Here is a 19,467-nt window from a genome sequence, read left to right on the forward strand (position 1 = left end):
CACGTAAGACTCTTTGATATTCCTCATTTATTTTTTGTTTTCCTTCCCCAATTTCTAAAGTTCAAGAATCCTTTAAATTTTCAAAATTTGGGAGTAAAAGTGTTAGTTAGAACTTGTGAAAATAAATCTGAGATGCATGCTAGCAATAGTTTCTCTAGTGTTTTCTAAATGTATCATAATGCAATCTTACAGATTTAAGTAGTCAATAAGAGTATGATACTTCTAAAATGTACCAAAAGGTACTAAGAGCTATTATTCTGAGCATTTACCATGAGCCAGATACTGTAGTAGAGAGACAGTTACATGAACAATCTCATTTAGTTTTTATGATAGCCCTGTGAGGTATGTATTATTATCCCCATTTTATAGATGAACAAAATGAGTCTCAGCGACTAGTGGCAGAGCAGGATCCATTTTCCAGACATGTTTTCTTTTTATGACACCATGCTGATTCTCTGGAGGAAGATGACAAAGGTTCTTACTTTCCAAGCTAATGATTAAAAACTTATCCTTTAAGTCGATAAAAGTGAGAGTACACATCTTAAGGGAGAATACGAAATGATTCCCTGGGATCCAGGAAGAAAACTTTATTATCATGTTATATTTAAAAGAAAAAAAAATCGGGGCGCCTGGGTGGCGCAGTCGGTTAAGCGTCCGACTTCAGCCAGGTCACGATCTCGCGGTCCGTGAGTTCGAGCCCCGCGTCAGGCTCTGGGCTGATGGCTCAGAGCCTGGAGCCTGTTTCCGATTCTGTGTCTCCCTCTCTCTCTGCCCCTCCCCCGTTCATGCTCTGTCTCTCTCTGTCTCAAAAATAAAAATAAAAACGTTGAAAAAGAAAAAAAGAAAAGAAAAAAATCTTTACTTTATACATGGAAAAAAATAAGTAATTAAGCTTGACTAATTTTTAATATATAAATTACCCCCGGTGCACTCAGTTTATAGACAAAATGGTTGAACTTTTTTCTTACCTGCTGAATCATTTTATTTTTCTTTTCCTTATCTTTTTTGCTTTTCTATTTTACTCTTCTTCTCTTCCCTCTCTTTCTTTCTTTTTAATAACAGCTTTATTGAGATGTAATTCACATACTATGCCATCTACTTATTTGAAGTGTACAATTCAGTGGTTTTGGTATATCAGTATTTAGTATACAGATATTTGCAACTAACACCACAGTCAATTTTAGAACATTTCACCACCTCAAGAAGAAACCCAATACTCTTTTGGTAAAACCTCCCTATCTTCCCATCTTCCCAACCCTAAGCAAGCAACTCTCTACTTCCTGTCTCTGTAGATTTGCCTATTCTGGACATTTTTTGTAGAAGGAATTAAGTAATATGTGGTCTTTGGTGATGATGCTTTAGACAGTCAACTGTTTTGAGGTATATGAGATTCTTTGGCCGAGGAGTGGATGTTCTGCTTTCAGAGGGGTTTCATGGTAGCCCCCTGACTTCACTCAGTTAATGTGGGTCTAGTCAAGGATCTAGTGATTATATCACTAACTAAATTTCACAAAGAAGATTGTTGTTTTAAAAGATTCCTGCACAAAACCCCAGAATCAAAGATAATACCCAAGTGTGGCAGAAATAAATAACAAGAAAAATTTACTCAGTTGAAACTTCTCTTATTCTTTTTTTTTAAATTTTTATTTGTTTTGAGAGAGAGAGCGTGAGCAGTGGGAGGGGCAGAGGGAGGGGGAGAGAGAGGTTCCCAAGTAGGTTTCGTGTCAGCACCGAGCCCGACACGGGTCTCGATCTCACTAACCGTGAGATCATGACCTGAGCTGAAATCGAGAGTCGGGTGAGTGAGCCGGCTGACTGAGCCACCCAGACACCCTGAAACTTCTCTTATTCTTAATCTGACCCTTCTTCATCAGCTACATTGCAAAATAAAACACAAACACAGTGAAATCTAATCATATGAAACAAAATACCAATGAAAATTCGTAATGTCAATAAGATAATCTCAAATATGAATCTGCTTGTACATTTATTAAAGATGGGGCTTCTCTCTAAGTGTACATTGTGCCTTAAGGTATTACCTGACACAATCTTAGCAAGCAAGTAAAAACTAAACAACCATAACATTAATGTAACTTTTGCAGATTTGGTAGAGGGTTATGTTAAAGTCCTCAATCCATTACTCTTAAAGATTCTATTAAATGCAATAATAATTGTTTAATTCACCTCAATTGGTATTTCATACTTATTAGTAAATAAATGATCAAAATCCTTATACTACTGGGGAAATTCTTCCTATCACTGTAAAGATAGCTATAATCACAAGAGAAACAAGTGACAACAGACTAAAACATTCTTCTGTCACCAAATATTTTTGAAAGATACATAGAAAGCCATGCTGATGATTTGAAGAAGCAAGTATTGCGAGACTTTCGGTTTGCAATGTTGGGATGAAAGTCGGGTGTGTGCCTAGGTCAGAGGTGGATGTACCATGAAGCTAATGGAGTTTCAGGGTGTCAACACTTACACAAAAAGATTTGGTTCTTATTGCATCTTTTTGAAACTTTTCTCCATCATAAAAGCAGGATTTGGTTCTGACTAATTGAATGAGCAGAGAAATTTAGAGACATTGTGGCAGGAGCTTATTTCTCTTGGTCAGAAATTCTTTTTTTTTTTTTTTTTTAACACGTATTTATTTTTGAGAGACAGAGAGACAGAGCTTGAGTGGGGAAGGGGCAGAGAGAGAGAGAGGGAAACACAGAATCCGAAGCAGGCTCCAGGCTCTGAGCTGTCAGCCGAGAGCCGGACGTGGGGCTCAAACCCACGAACCGTGAGATCATGACCTGAGCTGAAGTCAAATGCTTAACCAACTGAGCCACCCAGGCACCCCTCTTACTCAGAAATTCTAAAGAACAATTCCTGCTGAATTAAAACTCTATCCCATGCTGTAGGTTCTGCTGCTGCTTACCCATTTTTATCCATCTCTGCTATTATGATTCTCACTTGTGACCCAAATTTCCGTATGTCAGTCTCTGCTTCTGAGACAGCACAACATTCTCTTTCCTGGAATGGCATGCCAGTTTCTGAATAACAAATTACATCTCTTCCATTATTTAAATCAAACAAACAAATGAAAGGCTCAAAACTATGCTCTCCATGAAACCCTTCCAGATTTGCTTTGTCTAATTTTAAGATTAGAATGATCCCAATAACTTCAAGTAATTTTATATAAACCTACTTGAGTTTTTAGGTATTTTTATGTTCTCTATCTGTATAGTTTTGTCTTTATGTTCCATATCTCTGTAAGTTTCTTGGAGGCAGGGGCCAAACATTCCTTTCTCATAACCTGAACTTAGCATGTCTTGGCAAATGCTACTGACTCATCTATTTCTCAGTGGCTGATCCTGTAACTCACAGAGTTTGCACATAATCAATGAGCAAACATTGCTGGTAACTCAGCTACAGAAGAGTTTAATCAAATACACAAAAGGAATGGACTTTAAGATCGAAGACACTAATTTCAAGAGTTGGTAACTGTACGGGTGCCTGGGTGGCTCAGTTGGTTGAGCGTCCGGCTTTGGTTCAGGTCATGATCTCATGATTTGTGAATTTGAGCCCCGCGTGCTGACAGCTCAGAGACTGGAGCCTGCTTCGTGTTCTGTGTCTCCCTCTCACTCTGCCTCTCCCCTGTTCACGCTCTGTCTCTATCTCTCTCTCAAAAATAAATAAACATTAAAAAAAAAAAAAAGAGTTGATGACTATACACCAGCATCTTCTAAAAGTAAGTCAGAATTATGGAATAGAAGGAAATTTAAAGCTAATTATCTTAGCCTGATTTACCCACAAAGCAAAGACTTACATGCTGCTACTGTTTTTAAAGATAGGGAGCAGGCATGAGAAAGGGATGGAGGGAGAGATCATACAAGGGCACAGAGTACCCTACAGAGCATCTTGTGAGGAAGGATCTCTTCAGAGAGCCCGTAGAAGTGACTGCTTTTCAGGACAGTCTGCTTGAAGGAGAAAGAAGGAAGAATTTATCTGTCTGCTATAGTTTCCTACTGGTCAACTGCAATAATTTCCCCGTATTTCCCAGTTGCTGATGAGTGAGTACCAAGCAGATCCCCACAAGGTCTGGTCCTCAGCATCCATGTGGAATCCCCAAGGTAGAAGGCACAAGGTATATAGAATGGGCATGTGGCATTGGACCACTGGGCTGTGCCCACGTATTGTTGGTTGTAGTCTATGCAGTGTTGGTGAAGCCACCACTGGAGTTAGAGTAAGTGACCAGAGACCTTAGAGATGGTAAGACCAAGAGGATTTGAAAGCAGAGCATAAGAGGTGTCTAAACACTCACCAATTATAATATACTTACTTTGTATGAAGGAACCAAAACCCAAAGTAGAAGATGTCCAAGATTATGGAGCTTAATTAGTGGGACCCAAAAGCCAGGAGCTTGTAAATCCCTCTCTGGTGCCTTTTTACTCTTCTGTGCCACTTCTCTAGATAATGCGGTATGTAATTTACATGCACAATTGTGACTCATCCTCTCATACTAGAGTTTCCAATGTCTCCTACACATAGTGCCTCATAGACTCACTGAAATATTGTTTAGGAGGGCTTTTGTGGCTTACTTGGTTTCCTCTAAAAACCAAAACAAACCCAAACCAAATCCTGCTACCCCAGAACCAGAGAACAGATTAAACTCCATGAATATAGAATCTGAAGGAAAAACACTCCAATTAATGTTAAACCTGTAGGTAGGTGCTTTTGCTTCTTGCCTAATGATCTTACAGATGTCTAATTAACACTTAAGTGTGATAAAATCTTTCAGCAAAGAACTTGAGGAAGCCAATGTCCTAACTTCTGAAAACATGAATCTTTTCACAGAACATAGTAGAACACACGTTTCTCCCATGTTCAAGTGGAATTGTTTTTAGTCAGGGGAGTTTACCTAAGTGTTCTTTATGTATGCATATCTGAATTCATATGTTGACCCAAATCTAACATGGCTTGTGTGAGAATAGCTATCAGATGAAGATGTCTCTACAGAAAGGTTGATGTGCTCTGATTCAAAATGATAACATAATTATTTCACTCTCATGCCAAAGGATTACAAAGCAATATGATTATATAACACTATGTTGAAAATCTTCATACCCTTTTAAAAGAATGTATTCTTATAACTGAGGGAAGAAAACAAGATTCAATTCATGTTTTATTTTAAATCTTATTATTTTGAATATCTAATTTGTAATAAGTTTATTCACAGGGTTCTAAAGTCTATTTCTTTAACAGAATAAAGTGCTTGTGGTAATGGTTATGTCAGTCTTTATGAATATAAGCTGTATTATAATAGGTATTCAGCTTCCAGCAGCACTATTTTTCCTGAGACTCATGCATTTTTCATTGTCTAGTCATTCTGAATTTAAAGTGGATAGGATGTCCTTTTAAATGCATAAACAAAGAAGATGAAAATGTGTATAATAGTCTCCTCTCAGTTTCTGCTACTAAAATTATAGGACCTGTGTTTCCTATGTTAGGATGCATCTGGTGTGTTATTCTATATATTGCATGAATAACCAACAGTTCCCTGTGCAGAATTCCACTCAGCACCATATTTAGCATCGTTTTTGCAAGATAGCACCTTACCAGGCTTGTTCAGAAAGGCAACAAGAAATAGCTTGTTAATCTCAGTGTCTAACTGGAAAATGGAATACAGTAAAAACAAGGTTTGCTTTGTCTTTCAAAACTAGTAGTTTTTCAAGACAAGATTTGCAGTGATCTTTCAAATCTTCTAGGATTTTGCCCTTTTTCTTTACAAATATTTGTTCTCTCATAAACATGTTTATTCATTCTGTGTTTATTGAGCATCTATTTCCTTTCCACCCAGCAATGCTCAAGGCACCAGGAACATAGAAGCGAATACAATACATTCCCTTCTTTTCAGGAGCTTATGAGTTACACTATATGGTGAGTAAAATAGAGATAGGAGCATATAGATGAGGGCACTTAACTCAGCTTCAGGGAACAGCGAGTAACCAAATGGAGACTTTCTGGGGAAGATAGGTCTTAAGATTATGAAGAGTTAGGTGAAGGGACTACAGATCTACTGTGGTGGTTACCTATGGGAAAAAGTATAGTTCAGAGGGATAAGGCGATGATAAATAAACTGAAAAGATCCTAAAACAGAGAGAGTGGTAGGGAGAACATTCTGTGAAACAAATCACCAAAAGGATTTGTCTGGTGGTTAAAGACAACACAAGAGAATTTGATGAAATGAAAATGGCAAGGCTGTGGAGATGGAATTAACAGAGTTTATTATCTAGGTCAACATCTAGATTTCTTTATATTTTTATTTATTTACTTATTTTGCTTTGGTGACTCTGGTAACAGATGTGTAGACTACACTAGCTATAGTATTTAGCTTTCTGTGGCTGGGAGAGAACTCATAGTAAAAGGCTCCTTCCATTTCTTCCTGTTTTTACAAGTCATGTTTATTAGCATGACCAATAAAACAATAATTTGCATTCTGTATCAAATCATACCAGAGCAGCTAAATGACATGGTCACTAATTAAAAGCAAAAACCGATTACTGGAGATTTGCTGCTTTGTTTGGCTAAAGAAACAAGCGTAAGCCTGTGTTGACCTCCTGTTGAAAGGCACACATTATAGAGGTCTTAGTGGAAGAGTTTTCATTAGTCATTCTGGCTGGCTTTTTTCATCTTCACCTTACTCAGAATATTCCTGGAACCTAGCAACTTAGGTTTCTAGCACTGTGCACTCTGCCTTTGTGAGGGAAACCACTTTTTTTTTCTTTTCTTTTCTTTCTTTCTTTTTTTTTTTTTTTTTTTTTTTTTTTTTTTTTTTTTTTAGCAGCCTAGGGTAGTATAGCATAGTAATTAAGATGTTGGGAATTTGAGTCAAATAACCTGGTTTCCATCCAAACTCTTCCCCATTTCCCCATGCTAGCTCTGTGATCTTGGGCTGTTTGCTTAACCCCTCTAAGCATCAATTTACTTATCTATAAAAATTTAATTATCTGTGAAATAGTAATATCTGTCATAAGCAGTTTTGTGTAAGCCTAATGATAACAACAAAGCAAAAACCTATAGTAAACATACAAAAGGTAAAGAGAAAGGACCATAAGCATACCACTACAGAAAGTCATCAAACCACAAAGGAAGAGAGCAGGGACAAAGAAAGAAACAGAGAAGAACTGTGAAGACTACCAATGAGCAATTAACAAAATGGCAATAAGTACACACCTATCAATAACTACTTTAAGTGTAAATAGACTAAATTTTTTAATCAAAAGACACTGGGTGGCTGATTGGTTAAAAAAAAAATAAGACCCATCTTTATGTTGCCTATAAGGGACTCAGTTTAGATATAAGGTCACACACAGACTGATAATGAAGAGACAAAAAAAGATATTCCATGCAGATAGAAATCACAAGAGACCTGGAGTAGATGTACTTATGTCAGGCAAAATGGAGTTTAAACCAAAGACTATAAGACCCAAAGATGGGCATTACATAATAATAAGGTGGTCAATCCAACAAAAGGATATAACATTTGTAAATATTTATGCACCCAACATAGAAACACCTAAATATACAAAACAAATACTAATAGACCTAAAGGGAGAAACAAACACCAGCATGATAATAGGGGATTTTAATACCCCACTTATATCAATGGATAGATCATCTGGAGACAAAATCAATAGGAAACATTCACCTTAAGTAACACATTAGATCAGATGGACTTAACAGTTATATATATGGAATATTCCATCCCAAAGGGACAGAATACACATTATTCTCCAGTACAATTAGAATATTTTTTAGGATAAGAGGCCTGGGCCGCTCAGTTGGTTAAGCATCTGACTCTTGATTTCGGCTCATGTCATGATCTCAGTTTCATAAGATCGAGTCCCGAGTAGGGTTCTTCGCTGACAGCACCAGAGCCTGCTTGGGATTCTGTCTCTCCCTTTCTCTCTCTGCCCCTCCCCAACTCATGCTTTCTCTCAAAATAAGTACATAAACATTTAAAAAAACAGAATAGGGCACCTGGGTGGCTTAGTTGGTTAAGCATACAACTCTCAGTATCGGCTCAGGTCATGATCTCACAGTCGTGGAATCAAATCCCACATCAGGCTTTGTGCTGAGCATGGAGCCTGCTTGGGACTCTCTCTCTCCCTCTCTCTGCCCCTCCCTCACTCTCGTGCTCTCTTTCTCAAAATAAACTGAGAAAAAAAAAAAGAAAAGAACATTTTCTAGGATAGATCAATGTTAGGCCACAAAACAAGTCTTAATAAATTTAAGAAGATTGAAATCATATCAAACATCTTTCCTGACCCCAATAGTAGAAAGTTTTTATATGAAGAAAAGTGGAAAATTCACAAATATGTAGTGATTAAACAAGATGCTACTGAACAACCAACAGGTCAATGAAGAAATAGAAAAAGTAAAAAAAAAAAAATACCTTGAAGCAAATGAAAACAGAAATATGCATACCAAAATTTGTGGAATGTAGCAAAAGCTGCTCTAAGAAGGAAGTTCGTGGCAATAAGTGCCTATCTCAAAAAACCTTTTGAAAGACATTTCAAAAAAACCTTCAAAAAAGAAATGTTTCAAATAAACAACCTAACTTTATACCTCAAGAACTAGAAAAAGAATAAACAAAGCTTGAGGGAAATAAAGGAAGGAAAGGAAGGAAATAAAGATTAGAGCAGAAATAAATGAAATAAAGACCAAAAAGGCAATGGGGAAAATCAGTGAAACTAAGAGGTTGTTCTTTGAGAAGATAAACAAGATTGACAAACCTTTAGTTATACTTATGAAGAAAAAAGGACAGAGAACTTAAATAAAATTAGACATGAAAGAGATTTTACAGCTGATACCACAGAAATACAAAGGATCATAAGAGATTGCTATAAACAATTATCTGCCAACAAATTGGACAAACTAGAAAATTGGATAAATTCCTAGAAACATACAACCTACTAAGATTGAATCATGATGAAATATAAAATCTAAACAGACTAATTACTACTAAGAACATTGAATCAGTAATCAAAAACTTCCCGACAAACTAAAGTCCAGAACCAGATGGCGTCACTGGTAAATGCAGTCAAACATTCAAAGAAGAATTAAACCAGTCCTTGCTCAAGCTCTTCCGAAAAATAGGAGGGAAATTTTCCAAACTCATTTTATGAGGCCAGTATTACCCTCATACCAAACCATACAAAGATGTCAGAAGAAAAAAAAAAATTACAGGCCAATATCTCTGATGAACATAGATGCAGAAATCCTCAACAAAATGTTAGAAAACCAAATTCAACAGTACATTAAAAGGATTACACACCATGATCAAGTGGGATTTATTCCAGAGGTGCAGGGATGGCTCAACACCTGCAAATCAGTGCGATACACCACATTAACAAATGATGGCGAAAACTCATATGATCATATTAATAGATACAGGAAAAGCATTGGACAAAATTTAATACCCTTTTATGATAAAAACTCTCAACAAAGTGGCTGTAGAGGGAACATAACTCCACATAATAAAAGCCATATGTGGCAAGCCCTACTCAACAGTGAAAAGCTAAAAGCTTATACCCTAAGACGAGGATGCCTACTCTTGTCACTTTTATTAAACACAATATGGGAAGTCCTGGCCAGAGTAATTAGGCAAGCAAAAGAAATAAAAGGCATCTGAATAAGAAAAGAAGTAAAATTGTCACTATTTGCAGATGACATGATATTATATATAGAAAACACTAAAAACTACATCAAAAACTGTACAACTAATAAATGAATTCAGTAAAGTTGCAGGCTACAAAATCAATACACAAAAATCTGTTGCATTTCTTTGTGCTAATAGTAAACTATCACAAAGAGAAATTTAAAAAATCCCATTTACAATTGCATCAAAAACAATAAAATACCTAGAATAAATTTAACCAAGGAGATGAAAGACCTCTACTGAAAACTATGAGACATTAATAAAATTGAAGAAGACACAAATAAAAGGAAAGATTATTTTGTGCTCATAGATTGAAAGAGTCAATATTGTTAAAATGTTCATACTATCCAAGACAATATACAGATTCAGTGCATTCTCTATCAAAATTGCAACGACATTCTTCAAAGAAATAAAACAAATAATTCTAAAATTTGTATGGAACCACACAAAAAAAAAAAACAATTAAAAAAAACACAATAACCAAAGCAATCTTGAGAAAGAACAAAGCTAGAGGCATCATGCTTCCTGATTTCAAACTTCATTACAAAGCTTTAGTGATTAATACAGTATGGTGTTGGCATAAAAACAGACACATAGATCAGTGGAACAGAATAGAAAGCCCAGAAATAAACCAACACATATATGGTCAACTAATTTACAATAAACGAGACAAGAATATACAATGGGGAAAGACTGGACAAAAGAACAAAACTTGACCACTATCTTATACACAAAAATTAACTCAAAATCCATTAAGGGCTTGAACATAAGACCCAACACCATAAAACTCCTAGAAGAAAACATAAGCAGTAAGCTCCTTGACACAGATTTTGGTGATGGTTTATTTCAATCTGACACCAAAAGCAGAAGCAGTAAACGCAAAAAGAAGTGAGACTACATCATACTAAAAAGCTTCTGCATAGGAAAGAAAACTACAAACAAAATGAAAAACAGCCTACAGAATGGGAGAAAATATTTGCAAATCATCTATCTGATAAGTGGCTAATATCCAAAATATATAAAGAACTCATAAAACTCAATGTCAAAAATACAAACAATCCAATTTAAAACTGGACAGAGGATCAAAATAGACATTTTTTCAAAGACATGAAGATGGCCAACAGGTACCTGAAAAGATATTCAGCATCATTAATTATCAAGGAAATGCAAATCAAAACCACAATGAGGTATCACCTCATGCCTGTTAGAATGGTTATTATTTTAAAAAGACAAGACATAAGTGTTGGCAAAGATGTGGCAAAAAGGAAACCTTTGTGCACTATTGGTTGGAAAGTAAATTGGTGCAGCCACTGTGGAAAACAGTTAGGGAAGTTCCCCTCGCAAAATAAAAATAGAACTACCATATAATCTAGCAATTCCACTTTCAGGTATTTATCTGAAGAAAACAAAAACACTAATTAGAAAAGATTTCTGCACCCTTATGTTCGTGTTCGTGTTCATTGCAGTGTTATGTACAATAGCCAAGATATGGAAACGACCATAAGCCATCAATGGATGGGTGGTTACAGAAGTTGTGGTGTGTGTATTGTGGTGTGGGCCATATTATTTAGCCATGAAAAAGATGAATTCTTGCCATTTGCGACAACATAGATGGATCTTAAGGGCATTATGCTAAATGAAATAAGTCAGACAGAGAAAGGCAAATACTGTATGATCTCTCATATGTGGAATTTTTTTATCTATTAAAAAAACAAGCACATAGATAAAGAGAACATATTGGTCATTGTCAGAGCTGCGGGGATTGGGGGTTGAGAGAAAGGAGGGAAAGGGGTCAAAAAGTAATGAGAAAAAAAAAGACAAGTTGAGAGGGAGAGATCTTTGCAAGTGCTTATAATCACATTTTTCCCTGCTTTTAGAACAAAGGACCCCCATTTTCATTTTTTACTAGGGCCTGAAATTATGTAGCCAGCCCTATTTCTACTTGAAACTGAGTTCCTTAACATCTGGACACATGCTTATTCATCATACTATTCTGTGTGTAGCATAATATCTGGCATTTGGGGCGCCTGGGTGGCGCAGTCGGTTAAGTGTCCGACTTCAGCCAGGTCACGATCTCGCGGTCCGGGAGTTCGAGCCCCGCGTCAGGCTCTGGGCTGATGGCTCAGAGCCTGGAGCCTGTTTCCGATTCTGTGTCTCCCTCTCTCTCTGCCCCTCCCCCATTCATGCTCTGTCTCTCTCTGTCCCAAAAATAAATAAATGTTGATAATATCTGGCATTTATTAGATAATAAACAATGCTTTTTGAGATAATATTTATTAATTTGATTTATGGTATATGTGTGTGTATCTATAAAACTCTAAATATCTACATATTTATGTTGATATATTTATAAAGTATAAATTAATAGAAATATATACTGTAAATGTATAATTATATATGCAGTGGACAGATAGGTACAAAATATTTAGAAAATAGGTTTTCTGTTAGAAAAGTTATTCTGTATTAAGGGTCTACTCTTTCCGTTCCTTTTAATTGAAAGGTTATTAATTCAAATGCTAGTGTAATCAATACTGTATTTTAAAAACTATAAAAAGTAAATTAATATCTAGCAAGTGGATTCATTGCACCATAAGCTTTCAGAATGTGCCCAGTGACAGCACATTTCTATAAGAAATAAATACAAAAAGTAGTACCTGCCTTATAAGGTTATTATGAGGATTAAATAAGATAGTATATATAAAGCTAAAGCCCAGGACTTGGCACAGGCTGAGAACTTCTTAAATATGAATTATTTCCATAATACCAGTATTGCTCTGCTACTCTCCACTCTGCGAAAACTGGTCTTTCAAAGGCTAGCAGTGACTACAAATTATCTTCTCCCAGTACACATTCTCTCAGTCCTCTAAGCAACATTCAGTATTACAACTACCTTCTCCATGAAAGTCTCTGTTCCCTTGCTTTCCCTGACAGCAAGAGCTTTCCTTGTCTTCCCTTTAACCTTCTAACCACTTTTGACTCCAATGATGTGCCTCTTCTTTTCCCTTAACCCCAATGTGGGGATTCCCCAAGGATTTTTCCTAGACTTCTTATTCTCTCTTCCTTGGCAATATCATCCGTTTCTAGTACTTGAGCCATCCATCACTTTTAGGTGTGTAGCTTCTGCATATTTATCTCCTGGTTGTTCTCCCTATCCAACTCTTATCTCTTATTGCAAATACTGCTGGATCATTTGGAAGCTCATCTGGCAGCTCAGATTCAATATACCAAAATTTTTTGTTATCTTTCCACTCAAACCAACTCCTTATCATGATTTTTGTTAGTGGGTATCACACTTCTCTGTTAGGCTGGCTTAAAAACTTTTGAATTAATTCTGGTACTTCTCTTTACCTCTGCCTTTCTTTTTTATCATGCTTTCAATTCGGCAAAACTGTTCAGTGTTGCCTAGGCCTGCCTCTGCCCCGTCTTTGAATTCTTCATTCACTACTTCTTCTGAATGGTATTGTCCAGCAATAGGTGCAGTAAATAAAGAACATTATATAGACTTCACTGTCTGGCAGAGGGAAACGGGGTAAAATCAGTAATTATAATACAAGATATAGAAATGAAGGAGAAGCAACCCAGGGAAGACTTCTTAAAGGGGGTAACATATGAGCCAAATCTTAAAAGATGACTAGGAGTCAGACTGATAAAGGCAGGAAAAACATTCTAGAAATAATAACACATGCAAAGGAATGCCAGCAAAGAAGACTATGACTTATTGTTGAGGTGTAAGTCGGACTGGAGCTCTGGCTTCATGGGGAAATGAAAGCAGGAAGTAAAGCTCCAGAGGTATTAAGAGTGGAGGGAAGGCAGTAGGGCCTTGTTTTCAGTTACCTGATGTTCCGTAATGAACCACCACAACTATTATGCCCTAAAACGATAGCCTTTGATTATTTCTCACAGTTCTCCAATTGGGCAACAGTCTCTGGGGATGGCTCATCTCTGCTCCACGTGGCACAGGCTGGTACAGCTCCAATGGGGCAGGAGGATCCAGGAGCCTCACTTACATGTCTGGTGCTTCAGCTGGGGTGACATTGGCTGGCTGGGTTTCTCTTTTTCTTTATACATGGTGACTCAATATTCAGCAACCTAGGTTCTTTACATGTAAGCTGTATCTGCAGAGAGAGAAAAGTGGAAGCTGTGGAGCTTCTTCCGGATTAGTCTGGAAGTCACATGACATCCTTACCCCTACATCCTGTTGGTCAAAATAAGTCACAAGAGGAGCTCTGCTTCTAGAAAAGGAGAAGTAGATCCCATCTCCCTTTGGGAGGAGGAGCATGAATGCAGACGGATGAGAGGAAATGTTGGCAGCCATGTTTCTGGATCATGTATCATAAGCCTTATAGATCACTGCATTTTATAGGGTACCATTGTAGGATTCTAAGCAGCAGACTGACATTGTAGAATATACGTGTAAAAATATCTCTTTGAGGGGCGCCTGGGTGGCGCGGTCGGTTAAGCGTCCGACTTCAGCCAGGTCACGATCTCGCGGTCCGGGAGTTCGAGCCCCGCGTCGGGCTCTGGGCTGATGGCTCAGAGCCTGGAGCCTGTTTCCGATTCTGTGTCTCTCTCTCTCTCTGCCCCTCCCCCGTTCATGCTCTGTCTCTCTCTGTCCCAAAAATAAATAAACGTTGGAAAAAAAAAATCTCTTTGATCCCTTTATAAAGATTGAGTTCAGGGGTCAGGCCCAATACCTGGAAACAGGGAAACCAAGGAGAAGCCTCTACCAGTATGTTACAGGTTATCCTCAGGAAAGCCTTTTCTATGGGCCCTCATGCCTTGCTCCAGTTTTCCTCCTCATTGAAACAAATGGAATGACCAAAATGTGATAGATGCCTTTTTCTTTTTTCTTTTTCCTTTCTGTCTTTTTTTTCTTATTTTTTAAATATTTACTCTTTTATTTTATTAATGTAGAGAGAGAGAGAAGGAGGAGGGATAGAGGGGGAAACAATCTCAAGCAGGCTTCATGCTCAGCATTGAGCCTGCTGCAGGGCTCAATTCCGTGACCCTTGGATCATGACCTGAGCTGAAATCAAGAGTTGGATTCTTTTTTTTTTTAACTTTTATTTATTTTTGAGACAGAGAGAGACAGAGCATGAACGGGGGAGGGGCAGAGACAGAGGGAGACACAGAATCGGAAGCAGGCTCCAGGCTCCGAGCCATCAGCCCAGAGCCCGACGCGGGGCTCGAATTTACGGACCGCGAGATCGTGACCTGAGCTTAAGTCGGGCGCTTAACTGACTGAGCCACCCAGGCGTCCCAAGAGTTGGATTCTTAACCGACTGAACCATTCCGGCACCCCATTCTTTTTTCTTGTTTTAAGCAAAACACCACTAAGGTATCTGTCCAGGACTCTGTGCCCCTTCCAGAAAGATGGATTCACATCTGCCACGGGGGAGGAAATATGTAACATCACATATCCTCTGACTAATTTTTTTATGTTTAGAGATAATATTCTTTGCTTATTTTACTTTGCTGTTTCTATAAGTAAACCAAGAAAGTCAGATGAGACTTTTGGGGAAGGCAGAAGCCTCCTTTATATTTCCAGGGGCTCTTCCTGTGTCAGATCCTGTAGATTTATGTGATCATAAAGCCCATATGGGCACTTTATTTCTATGCATAGTGAACCCCTTGACTCTTGCCCCTAGTCCTTACTACAGTGCTGTTCAATGCCTATTTAAAAGCCACAGAAAATATTTACAGAATTTGAAATGTTTTATTATGTCACCTCAGTAACTAAATTTGCTTCATGAATAACTTTTTTAACATGCAAGCAATAGTATCTTGTGTAGAGGAGAGTGAAGACTAATGCTTATCAGTCTTTACTAGAGCAAAGTAAGATCCAAAATCTGGGAATGGAGAGGAGATGGTCCTCCTGGATTTTCTGGGGTTCGTACAGCCCCTTCCCCTAAGTGTTCCTGGATCCCAGATTTCAATCTATAAACAGAAGAGTCTCTCATTATTGGTAGGAGAACCTGAAGATAAGGTTACAGTATGGTGCCTCTTTGTCAGCGTGCAAGTGTTCTGTCGGGTTTCTGAACACTTAGTGAGTGCTATGGTGGGCATCACCGACGATGTTAATTTCCTCCAAGGCTCCAGAGTCCTGTGGCTAGGAGCCAGGATCACTTGGAGAGATTTGGTCCCAAATCCCAGCTTTGCCACTTCCTCGTTACATGACAGTGAACAAATTCCTTAACTCCTGTAAACTTTGTTGTTGTTTTTTTTCCTCTTTAAAACCTCACTAATAATTGCACCCTGCTCATAGGGTTGCTGTGATGGGTGAAAACAAATACTATTTATTGCACCTAGCCTAGTGAATGGCACAAGTACTCAATAAATTTTAACTGTTATTGTTTCAATGGACTTCTGCTGATCTTCACTGTTTCCTTTATTTTTTCCAGGGAGATGTTAATCTCTGTGGCTTTGGGCCAGGTGTTATCCCTTCTTATTTGTGGAATTGGCTTGACCAGCAAGTACCTGTCAGAAGATTTCCATGCCAATACACCAGTCTTCCAGAGTTTCCTCAATTACATCCTTCTCTTCTTGGTCTATACCACCACACTAGCCGTCAGACAAGGTAAGCATGCAAAAACCCATATGTAGCTTGGAATATAGCTGGGTTCCTTTTTTATAGACATCTAGAAGAATGATGAGCCATGACTAAATTAACTTTTTGTCACTTACAGCATCATAACACAATTCAAAACCTCAACTCTTGCTTTTCTATTTTGCAGTAATAAAGCAAACAAAATGAATAAATAAATCACAAAGAAGCATAAATTACGTGAATTCAGCAGGAAATAGGAAACGCATGTATAGGCAAAATGTACAATTGCTCACTATTTGAATTTCTGTTAACATCCCTTATACCCCTGGACCGTGGAAAGGCCTGATGCAGCTGTCCTCAGTAATGCTAGTCCTCAGAAATCCAAGGGAATTACAGACAAATGTATGTTCTTTGGGAAAGTGTCACAAGAAAGATAAAAATAGTAAACACAAACAACTCTAGTAATAATAAAAGAGAAAAGAAAGGAAAGAAAACTGCCACAATTGGTCAAATGAGATGTTCTGTCTAAACTTCAAATAGCTAAAGCAAGAAAACAAGTCCTCCAAGAATCAATGCAAGAAAAACTTTTTATTTGGCAATTGCAGTTGAAATCTTTGGGGGGTGTATCTCTGGGGAGAGTAATTCAGATCCTTATGATTATACCATTGAATCTGGTGTAAACACTCTTTTTTATTCCTTTGGCATGGAGATAGCCAACAATTCACCCCTAGAAGCTGTTGAATGTGAAATATGCATTGAAAAATAACCATTAACATGTTTGAAGATAATTTTATACCTTAATAATAAATAAGGATATAGGAATAGCTATATTCATCAATTCTAATAGTCATACTTTTTTGAAACTTTTATAAGAACTGTAAGAGTATTTCATTTTTACACTTCCTTATTTAAATGGCCATCCAGAATAATATTGCTTAATTATAACTATGTGGCCAATTCTAGATTTTATTCAGTTGGGACTGAATTCCAGTTTAACTTTGGAGTTGTTTAAAGTATTGGAATTCATTTGAAACTTATCAAAAAATTACATTATCGGTGTTTGTTTGTTTTTTAATTTAATATCAGTAGACATTAATCTAAGAGTAAGCATCTGACTTCGGCCCAGGTCGTGATCTCACAGTTTGTGAGTTTGAACCCCACGTCAGGCTCTGTGCTGACAGCTCGGAGCCTGGAGCCTGCCTCAGATTCTGTGTCTCCCTGTCTCACTCTCCCCCTCCCCCATTCACACTCTGTCCTTGTCTCTCTCTCTCTCAAGAATAAATAAACATTAAATTTTTTAAAAAAAAAATAATATTTCAACTAAAACCTCAGGCTACAGAAGCTATAGACATTGAGTCTGACTTATATTTCCTCAGGGTGATATATGGAAGCTAACAGTTTGAACACTACAAATGCAAACAAGAAAACCCACAAAATCATAGGGAAGTGGTGAGGAAAAAAGTAAATCAAGCCAATCTAAGAAACAGAGAAAATTTCACTGTCATAGGTACAAACAGGAAAGCGTAGAAAACTAAATGTAGCAAAAGACCTAAAGTTTATAACAGTACCTTCTATCAAGATTCCATAATGTGCCAAACACTATGTATCTCCTTTATTATCTCCTTTATTTCTTCAATCCAAAGAAATAGGTATTATTATCCAAAATTTTGTAAATTAGGAAATGGTGCCTCTGTGTCCAGAACCTGCTCCAGGCTGTAGAACTAGGAGCTGTAAGGCTCATGCTAGGCCAGGTCACGTGCCTCCCTGGACTCCCTGAACCCCATGTGGGGTCTAGGGGAGGCTGGAGGAAGAAAAGATACTTTTGAACAAATGGAGGGTTTTTGCTTGAAATTCAAAACCCTGAATAAGAAAATAGCACTGGTGCAAGGTCTAGTGAGCCACAACAGCGAAGTCAAGAAAATGTGGTCTCAGCTTTGGGTGGGGAGGGTAGATGGTGGTGGGGAGTAGGGGTGGGGTGGGGAGAGACACAACTGGCAAGAGGCCAAGGACTAGGACAAGGAATTCAGAGGCTCTTTGGAGAGAAGACTGAAGAGAGCCTGAGGGAATTTTGTTTATCCCAGTCAGTGATGTCCAGAAGCAATGTCTCAGATACCCTATCTAGAGATTTCTGCCATTGCCTCAGATTATCACTAGATTCACTGACATGGCTTTATTTGGGTGTTTACTCACGATGTTTGTTTTAATCTTCATCTTTAGAAGTTTTAATAGGCTGGCATTAAGCTAACATCTGGAAACCAACATAGTAATTACATTAATTTTGTATAGGCTGATTCCATTCTATGTTCTAGAGACATAATAATCTCTTTCCTTGTGCACCTCAAGATTTGAGAGGGAATGAACAACAGAGCAAAGAGGGGGAAAGGATGGAAAGTCTGGTGTGTGCAAGGGAGCTGCTCTCACAACCACAGTTTCTTTTCCTTTCCTGGTGCTCTCTGACCGCTCCTCCCAGAAGGGTGCAGATTAGGACTGAGCAAAATTACTGTCTTTCCAATTCTCCTGGCACAGACGTCACCTAACCTGACTGGGCCACCATTTAATTTGACACACCTTAGGCCACATAACTGCAAGAAGTTAGTCTCGAGAATGTATATATGTATATATATATGTATATATGTATATATGTATGTGTGTATATATATATATATGTATATATGTGTGTATTTATTTATTTATTTATTTATTTATTTATTTATTTTTTGAGACACAACATAAGCTTGGGAGGGGCAGAACGAGAAGCAGAGAGAGGATCTGAAGTGGGCTTTGTGCTGATAGGCTGACAGCAGCAAGCCCAGGGCTGGAACTCATGAACCGTGAGATCATGACCTGAGCTGAAGTCGGACATTCAGCTGACTGAGCTACCCACGCACCCCATCGGGAATGTATTTTTAAACAAATATTTCCTTATCATTTTAACCATACAACTTCTAAAAAGTTATGATCGTCTCATGTGATTACAATGTGATAAATGCAAGAAGCCCTTCAAGAGCCTTCAGGTTGGTATTATGGCAAAAGCCTTGTGGAAATTTGACTTCAAAGTTAAACTGAGTTCTCTTTATCAGATGCTCACTGAACCAGTGACCAAAGACTCTGAAGCAACAGGTTCCAGTAGAAATTCCAACATAACTCTGGTTCAGGCTGGAGTTTTGAATTTGTCCCTGATTATTAAATTGGTTCCCAAAAAAGTGTG

The 19,467-nt window shown here is 37.8% G+C and overlaps 1 protein-coding gene across 1 annotated transcript in view; it reads left to right on the forward strand.

Annotated features, from left to right (window-relative positions):
* SLC35F1 (solute carrier family 35 member F1) overlaps window positions 1-19,467 on the forward strand; it is a 409,915-nt gene that overhangs the window by 235,093 nt on the left and 155,355 nt on the right. Inside the window, exon 2 of the mRNA XM_045499404.1 lies at window positions 16,114-16,289. Within this exon, the coding sequence (XP_045355360.1) occupies window positions 16,114-16,289 (176 nt within the window). The remainder of the gene's footprint in view (window positions 1-16,113; window positions 16,290-19,467) is intronic.

This window comes from Leopardus geoffroyi, chromosome B2, assembly GCF_018350155.1.
Source record: "Leopardus geoffroyi isolate Oge1 chromosome B2, O.geoffroyi_Oge1_pat1.0, whole genome shotgun sequence".
In the NCBI taxonomy this organism is placed as follows: Eukaryota; Metazoa; Chordata; class Mammalia; order Carnivora; family Felidae; genus Leopardus; species Leopardus geoffroyi.